Raw genomic sequence first — 9,439 nt, 5'->3', positions numbered from 1 at the left:
ACCTACACCCATGCATCAATGAGCATTGGCATTATCCATATATATCATAAGGCAAAGGTATCATCAGTATCTACCATTAACAATGGTGTTATGCCTGCTATATATCACTTAGTATATATCATCCAGCACTGACATAATGCATCCATTACCTATATCCATATATACCACATATGTACCACACAGCAGAATAGCCGGTTTTGATCAGGCCTCAGCCCTGACCTTACTCACCACGCCCTTTTAGGATGTGGCAGGTGGTGATCAGCCAGACCAAATTTTAACTGAGGCCACGCCAGACAATGTTGCACCTGTGCAAACCGTTTTGTCAGAATCCCAGCTAGCAAGGCTTCACCTGAGATAAGCCTTTCACCTTGGGCGTTTCCCCCCAGCAGGATAATCAGCAAACTGCTACCAAGGTTTACTCTGTTATACACTAGGCATCCTGGGACACAAGGCTAGAACTGGAGGACTGGACTTCTTTATACTGAAAGGCCTAAGTCCTCCCAAGTCGGCTTACCCCCTTAAGGGCCTTCGCCGTACTTCCTGAGCATAGGGCTTCTAGAACAGGAATGCCAACTCCTTCCCTCAAAGTGGTCATTCTGTGGAGTTTTTAATACACCCTTGCTCCTATGGGAACCTTCCGTCTCCATCACAATTGGAGACTGGAAGCCCAAATTACACTCTGCCCCATAAAAAGGAAAAAGGGAAAATAAATAAATAAAATTCTCAGGTACAGAGCTGCTGTTCCAAGTACTCACAACACCAAGGGAGCTGGAACAGCCAGGGGATCTGTGATCAACAGCTGTGCCTCAGAGAGCAACATGCTGGAACATACAGTGATACATCACATACCTTGCAGGAATGCCACCTAGTTCACTCACCGCCCGGCATTCATCCCTTGTGTAGCCAGAAATTCCTTGATCCTGCCGCCTCAGCGGAAGCTGGGACGCACGCCACTGTGCCTGGCTATGTCACATCCTGGAACGCCAGTACGCCTAGGTTGGCCGTTCCTCCTGTGTGCTGGCCGAAGCCGGCATCCACTCTACCCCCTGCATTAGCCATAACAGACCGCTGGAAGGGGGGAGTTTTTCCACCCAGGGGCAGGCCGGAGCAATGCCCCCGTGTCCTTAATGGCCCAGGGAGGCAGGCGCCTTTGACTACGACCGAGGGCCAGACGGTGGTAATACTTACCTATTCCCCCAGATGGAGGAGAGCCTCTCATTCCGACCCTGTGTAGGGACAGGAAACACTGGTGAATGGTGGTGGGAGTGGTGTATTTAACAGAGTCTCTCAGTTCCTGTCCCTACAGCGGGTCAGAGGTCAACCTCCTTGTGTAGCCGTCATGGTGGATGTAATGGAAAATGACTTTTCCCAGTGATAGAGCCCCTTTAAGCAGCAGGACAGCTGAACTATTATAGGTTTGGGGGGAATCTTTGGTGGTCATGCATGTGCCTTGATGCTTTACGGAAACACTGTACTCTGTTATCTCGGTCAGTGCTGAATAGAGATGAGCGAACACTGTTCGGATCAGCCGATCCGAACAGCACGCACCCATAGAAATGAATGGAAGCACCTGTGACGCCGACCGGCCGCCGGCAAAGTCAGCGTCACAGGTGCTTCCATTCATTTCTATGGGTGCGTGCTGTTCGGATTGGCTGATCCGAACAGTGTTCGCTCATCTCTAGTGCTGAATACAGTGACAGAGTTTAAATGCAACTATGGTCATACATATGCGCTGTCAGAACAGGTACTTGGGACCCCCCACATTCTGGTGATCATAGTGGACCCAGCTTTGAGACCTTTGACATATTGCCTATCAGCTTGTTAGCTCTCTCATTTAAAATAGATGTTTTAATTGAGTACAATAGATAGATTTACCATAGATTTTAAATATGCAACATATTTTATTTACACCAACAATCTTACAAAAGGAAGTTACATGGTTTAGAGGTTATACATTTTAATGGAATGTTGATACTGCGATTTCAAAATTATATAAATATATTAAAACAAAATGTTATTGCACTTCACCAACTAAAACATTTTTTTCAGTTTTCAGTAGCAGCCCCAGAATTTGTTACCTTTCCAAATACTGATCTATATACATGGGTTAGCAATTTATTAGTACACAAAGCGTGAACCAGACACCTATATATGGCCTTATTCACACAGCACTGTGTTGTATGTATTTTTTTAATAAATGTATTTGGGTAGAGAAATAGGACCTGTGTGTCCGTAGTTTTTCTAAGGCTGACCACTGCTCTTGTAAATTAAATTCACAGCATTATATTTACTTATAATGCTGTGAGCTTCAGAATTTCCGCTGCTCTCGTGTCAGGCTAGGTTCACATCTGCGCTCTGTGAGCACTTTTCTCTCTGCATTATAGTCTATTGGATCTGCAGGTTTCCATAGGTAACCGCTTTGTAAGTGGACTGGGTTTCTGATTTCCAAGTCCTCAAGTGGACAACCTAGTTCATGTTCATTACAACAAATTATCAAAATTTATCTAGAATATCACTTCAAGACTGTTAAATTACGCAATTTTTACTGAAAAAATGCAGCTCTGAGACGCACATGTTCATTTTACCAGTATGCCAACAGCCAGTAAATTGAAAATCTTAGGTTTATTGACCTAGTAGAAATGTGCTACTGCTAACTGCAATTAAAAACTGCATGCAGTCTTTCAGTATAAAAAAGGCAGCGTTCACAATACCGTTGGTGTCCGCTCAGCAGTGTCCATACAAGATTTTAGCAACGGACACTAGCTGGCCCGTTTGCTTGAAAAAACGGACATGTTTGTAAACTGACACTAAAGGACACAAGATAAAATCCAATTGAAATGAATGGAAATTGCAGACAAAAAATTCTACATGCAGGACTTTTCTGTCCGTTATTTTTTTTAACATTGACATCTATGGGTAACAGACATATAGCGGACAGTAACTGAAAGCCAACAGTTACTGTCCGTTATAATAGGTGTTTTTTTATTTTTTTTGAGCGGACAACAGTAGTGTGTACTCTACATAACATAGAAAAGAAAACAAAAACAACCATTAGGTGCTTCCTCTATTTTGGATCCAATCCGAATTTTCCCCTAAAATGGCTTTGTTTACACAGATACACCAGATTTCAGTAACTGGTCTGGTTTGGGATTTAAGTATCGGGACACTCCTGACAGGATTGCTACAGAACTTAGGAACTAACAAATCAGTGAACTACTAACTCAGTGTGTGTGTGCTTAGGTGTACAAAATAGAATGGAAACATTAGGTTAGTGTTAACAATACTGTTGGCTATACAGCCTATTAGTGTTACAATGACATAGATTTGTCAGTGCAAAATAAATCATAAGTTAGATACCACTGTAGCATATACAAATACGTAGTGTGTCCCTCACCCGCGATACATAACATATAAAAGCACTTTTGTGTACATCATATGGCAGCATAAGCAATGAAAAAGTAATCACTCAAAAGTGTAGAGCAAATGGCTTTAAAGGGAATCTATCACCAGTTTCAATGTATTAAAATAGGATAGTGATATCAGTTTTTTCGTTTTTTTCTAATCTCTTTTCTGTGCATGAGTTTGGAGAGGGCATCATGCCTGAGCTTTCACTTTGCTTCACCTCACCGCACGCTGCTCCATGTGGCATAAATGCTGTGGCAAAAACTGTGCCGTTTTACAGTCCCTAGTACTTGTACTTGTACAGTACTTGTGCTTTTCCCTTATGTTTAAATCTTCTGGTGCAGCAAAATCTACAACAAAAAAGCAGCTTTTCCATAAGAAATTGGCAAGTGTCAGTCTGGCTAATTGACAATAGTGAAAACTTCAAGGGTTAGTATAGGTGAGGACATGGAAAATGTAAAACAAAAAATCTTTAATAATAGGTTTATCATAAAAACATGATTTAAAAATAGATTATTTTCTGGTGACATATTCCCTTTAAAATCCTGGAACATTCAGGCTATATATAGTTTTGCTTCTTCAATAAGGGTCATTTTACTTTTTCCAGCAAAATTTCATTAAATCCACAGTTCAGTGAATCTGGGCATATACCGGCAAACTGTAGTGGAGACCTCTTGTAGTGAAATTTTACAGATCCCTAAAAGGACAAAAGAGAAAATAAAATCATTTTTCAAATACAAGTAAATAAAGGCTAAGGCACCATTTTGCGGTAACGCAGTGTTTCTGACTGCTGTGGAAACAGAAAAAAAAAAAAAAAAAAAAAAAAAAAGGTGAATAAAATCTAATTAAGGCCGCGGCTGCAAGTTTTAAATACACGCTTTTTCTCTTTGATTGTTGAGATAACCATTTCTTCAACTTTCTGTTCCTTTCTGGAAATGTAGCAGAAAAAAACATGGTTTATTACAGTACCTTCAAAATGGGTGGGATTGTGGCCAATTGTGTTTGTGTTTTTGTAAATTGCAGCATGCCAAAACCGCCAGATCTTCTTTGAGATCTTCAAGAATGAACATCCTGATCATTACTGCATTAAAGGGATTCTACCACTAAAACACATTTTTTTCTAGTTAACACGTCGGAATAGCCTTTAGAAAGGCTATTCGTCTCCTACCTTTAGAAGTGCTCTCCGCCGCGCCGTTCGTTCAAAATACCGATTTGTACCGGTATGCTAATGAGTTCTCTCACAGCGATGGGGGCGTCCCCCATCGCAGGAGCAGCGTACTGCGCATGCGCGAAATTGCAGTGCCCACACTATGGCTGGGACCGCAATTTTGCGCATGCGCAGTACGTTCGGCAATCTTCGCCGAACAGAGCGTACTGCGCAGGCGTCCGACAGGACGCTGAAGAAGCAAGGGGAGGATACCCAAGACCATAGAGGCGGCGCTGCGGACGGTTTTCGAGCTGCAATGGGGACGCCCCATCGCTGCTCCTGCGATGGGGGACGCCCCCATCGCTGCGAGAGAACTCATTAGCATACCGGTACAAACCGGTGTTTTGAACGAACGGCGCGGCGGAGAGCACTTCTAAAGATAGGAGACGAATAGCTTTTCTAAAGGCTATTCCGACGTGTTAACTAGAAAAAAATGTGTTTTAGTGGTAGAATCCCTTTAATGTCATTTCTTTAATGTAGAATTTCAGTATATTTTTTTTAAGCTATTGATAAGTCACTCTCTTAAGTCTTAAGAGAACATTAAAAGGAGAAATGAATAAGTGATCTCAGAGAAAGTGGAGTTTTTGGCAAGTGGTTTCCATTTGTTGACCAGTGGTTTCCATATAGGTGTAGGTCAAGCATAAAGTCCGCAGAGGAAAACTATAGATGTTCTGTGAAAAACACTGAGGAGTAAAATGTGATGCATTTCCATAACAGTCTTTTCTGGCTGCGTCTCATTACATGCGGCTTTACTGTAAAGAGAGTTTGTCAGCAGGAAAATCCGTATCAATCTAATGACAGTACCTGGTAGGGCTGCTCCTACACTTTCCAAAGATGTCTTTTCTTATTGTGTATTGCAGCTACATTTTCATCAAAATCAGAATTTTATTCTTATGTAGATTAGCTAAAAAGAGCTTTAGGGGCATTTCTTTACCTGTAGGGGCTTCACTTTCTGCTTTAGATAACCAACCCTAACTGTAGGCAAAGTGTGACAATACATCACTCAAGCAATAGGAAGGAACCTCAGAAGTTCTTGAAAAAAAAATTAAATTAAAAATACGAATCAGCCCCTTTTCCTAGGACACATATGAAACTGCATATATTTGTGTCTGAAAATGCCAGGCCTATAAATTTATAAAAATATTTTGCCCATATGCTGAGTGCCGTAAAAGCTGAACCACCCTTTTTTTTGCAGTTTCACCTCTCTTAAAAATGTCAATAAAAAGAGATCAAAACTTAAAACATTCCTTCCGTTTTTTTTGTTTTTTTTAAGGGGGTAAAATGTAAGAAAAACTATTATACATTTGGTGTCCTCGGAGTTATACCAACCCATAGAATATGGGTGATTTGTCATTTTGGCTGCATAGTGAATGCTGTAGAAACAAATCCTGTAAGACAGTCGCACAACGCAATTTTTCTACAGTTCCAGAATTTTTTCCAGCTTCCCAGTACATTACTAAATGGTTTCAATCTCAAGTAAATCTCTAAAGTAAAGTACAATTTTTCGTGCAGAGATTAAGCCTTCATATTGCTCTGTGAGTGGATGTTCTTCCCCACAGCTTGTTATAGTCACTAGAGATGAGCGAACACTAAAATGTTCGAGGTTCGAAATTCGATTCGAACAGCCGCTCAATGTTCGTGTGTTCGAATGGGTTTCGAACCCCATTATAGTCTATGGGGAACAGATACTCGTTAAGGGGGAAACCCAAATCCGTGTCTGGAGGGTCACCAAGTCTACTATGACACCCCAGGAAATGATGCCAACACCTCTGGAATGACACTGGGACAGCAGGGGAAGCATGTCTGGGGGCATCTAACACACCAAAGACCCTCTATTACGCCAACATCACAGCCTAACAACTACACACTTTACACACTCAATACCACCTCTCTGACAGTAGGAAAACACCTTGAAACATGTGTATTTGGCACTTGCAGTGAGGAGAGCTTGTCACCAGCAGTGAATTTGGCCCTTGTAGTAAGTTGAGGTTGGCACCAACATTTGTTTTGAAAATCAGGGTGGATTGAGCCTCTAACCAGCAGAGTTTGGGCAAATTCATGGTGGAGGGAGCCTCTAAAAAACCCAGTTTGGGCCAATTCATGGTGGAGGGAGCCTCTAACCAGCCCAGTTTGGACCAATTAATGGTGGAGGGAGCCTCTAAACAGCCAAGTTTGGGCAAATTCATGGTGGAGGGAGCCTCTAAAAAACCCAGTTTGGACCAATTAATGGTGGAGGGAGCCTCTAACCAGCCCAGTTTGGGCAAATTCATGGTGGAGGGAGCCTCTAAAAAACCCAGTTTGGACCAATTCATGGTGGAGGGAGCCTCTAACCAGCCCAGTTTGGGCAAATTCATGGTGGAGGGAGCCTCTAAACAGCCCAGTTTGGGCAAATTCATGGTGGAGGGAGCCTCTAACCAGCCCAGTTTGGGCAAATTCATGGTGGAGGGAGCCTCTAAACAGCCCAGTTTGGACCAATTCATGGTGGAGGGAGCCTCTAAAAAACCCAGTTTGGACCAATTCATGGTGGAGGGAGCCTCTAAACAGCCCAGTTTGGACCAATTCATGGTGGAGGGAGCCTCTAACCAGCCCAGTTTGGGCAAATTCATGGTGGAGGGAGCCTCTAACCAGCCCAGTTTGGACCAATTAATGGTGGAGGGAGCCTCTAAACAGCCAAGTTTTGGGAAATTCATGGTGGAGGGAGCCTCTAACCAGCCCAGTTTGGACCAATTCATGGTGGAGGGAGCCTCTAAACAGCCCAGTTTGGGCAAATTCATGGTGGAGGGAGCCTCTAAAAAACCCAGTTTGGACCAATTCATGGTGGAGGGAGCCTCTAACCAGCCCAGTTTGGACCAATTAATGGTGGAGGGAGCCTCTAAACAGCCAAGTTTGGACCAATTCATGGTGGAGGGAGCCTCTAACCAGCCCAGTTTGGGCAAATTCATGGTGGAGGGAGCCTCTAAACAGCCCAGTTTGGGCAAATTCATGGTGGAGGGAGCCTCTAACCAGCCCAGTTTGGACCAATTAATGCTGGAGGGAGCCGCTAAACAGCCCAGTTTGGACCAATTCATGGTGGAGGGAGCCTCTAAAAACCCCAGTTTGGACCAATTCATGGTGGAGGGAGCCTCTAAAAAACCCAGTTTGGACCAATTCATGGTGGAGGGAGCCTCTAACCAGCCCAGTTTGGACCAATTAATGGTGGAGGGAGCCTCTAAAAACCCCAGTTTGGACCAATTCATGGTGGAGGGAGCCTCTAAACAGCCCAGTTTGGGCAAATTCATGGTGGAGGGAGCCTCTAACCAGCAGAGTTGGTGGAAATCAGGGTGGAGGGAGCCTCTAACCAGCAGAGTTGGGGGAAATCAGGGTGGAGGGATCCTAGTATTAGCAGAATTGTGCAACGCTTATGGTGGATGAGTATGAGGATGCGGAGGAATTGGAGAGGTTGAGTACAGACATGGAGTTTCATGTTGGGGTGCTTTACACAGGTGGGCACAAAAATGACGGCTCTACCCAGTGGTGGTTCATTTTTATCAAAGTGAGCCGGTCGGCACTCTCAGCTGACAGACGGGTGCGCTTGTCAGTGATGATGCCACCGGCTGCACTGAACACCCTCTCAGATAGGACGCTGGCGGCAGGACAGGACAGCACCTCCAAGGCATATAGGGCAAGTTCAAGCCACAGGTCCAACTTCGACACCCAATACGTGTAGGGCGCAGAGGGGTCGGAGAGGACAGGGCTGTGGTCGGAAAGGTATTCCCGCAACATGCGCCTATACTTCTCACGCCTGGTGACACTAGGACCCTCCGTGGCGGCACTTTGGCGAGGGGGTGCCATCAAGGTGTCCCAGACCTTAGACAGTGTGCCCCTCGTTTGTGTGGACCGATGAGAACTTGGTTGCCTACTGGAGGAACTGCCCTCCCTGCCGCCAACGTCACATGCTGGAAACATCTCCATCATATTCTGCACCAATTGCCTGTGGCAAGCATTGATGCGATTGGCCCTCCCCTCTACCGGAATAAAAGACGAGATGTTGTTTTTATACCGGGGGTCAAGGATAGCAAAGATCCAGTACTGGTTGTCCTCCATGATTTTGACAATACGCTTGTCGGTTGTAAAGCACCCCAACATGAACTCAGCCATGTCTGCCACAGTGTTAGTTGGCATGACTCCTCTGGCCCCACCGGAAAGTTCAATCTCCATTTCCTCCTCATCCTCCATGTCTACCCATCCGCGCTGCAACAATGGGACGATTCGAAGTTGCCCGGAAGCCTCCTGTATCACCATCACATCATCGGACAACTCTTCTTCCTCCTCCTCCTCCTCCTCCATTAAACGCAGTGAAGCGGACAGATGTGTGGACCTACTCTCCAGCTGTGACGGATCGGATGCTATTCCTAACTCCTCTGTGTGATCTGAGTTATCCCTGATGTCAATCAGGGATTCTCTCAGAACACACAAGAGCGGGATTGTAAGGCTCACCATCGCATCCTCAGAGCTCACCCTCCTTGTGGACTCCTCAAAGACCCGTAGGATGTCACAAAGGTCTCTCATCCACGGCCACTCATGGATGTGAAACTGAGGCAGCTGACTTTGTGGCACCCTAGGGTTTTGTAGCTGGTATTCCATCAAAGGTCTCTGCTGCTCAACCACTCTATTCAACATCTGAAACGTTGAGTTCCAGTGTGTGGGGACGTCGCACAAAAGCCGGTGTTGTGGCACATGCAGGCGTTGCTGGAGAGATTTTAAGCTAGCAGCGGCTACTGTCAACTTGCGAAAGTGGGCGCACATGCGCCGCACTTTCACCAGTAGCTCTGGAACATTGGGGTAGCTCTT

The 9,439-nt window shown here is 44.8% G+C and overlaps 1 protein-coding gene across 1 annotated transcript in view; it reads right to left on the bottom strand.

Annotated features, from left to right (window-relative positions):
- Window positions 1–3,991: 3,991 nt before the first annotated feature.
- Window positions 3,992–9,439, bottom strand: part of MYO19 (myosin XIX) — a 112,541-nt gene continuing 107,093 nt past the window's right edge. Inside the window, exon 25 of the mRNA XM_075266397.1 lies at window positions 3,992–4,099. Within this exon, the coding sequence (XP_075122498.1) occupies window positions 3,992–4,099 (108 nt within the window). The remainder of the gene's footprint in view (window positions 4,100–9,439) is intronic.

Source organism: Leptodactylus fuscus, chromosome 2 (assembly GCF_031893055.1).
Source record: "Leptodactylus fuscus isolate aLepFus1 chromosome 2, aLepFus1.hap2, whole genome shotgun sequence".
NCBI classification, from domain to species: Eukaryota; Metazoa; Chordata; class Amphibia; order Anura; family Leptodactylidae; genus Leptodactylus; species Leptodactylus fuscus.
This window is presented reverse-complemented; position numbering and strand designations above follow the sequence as displayed.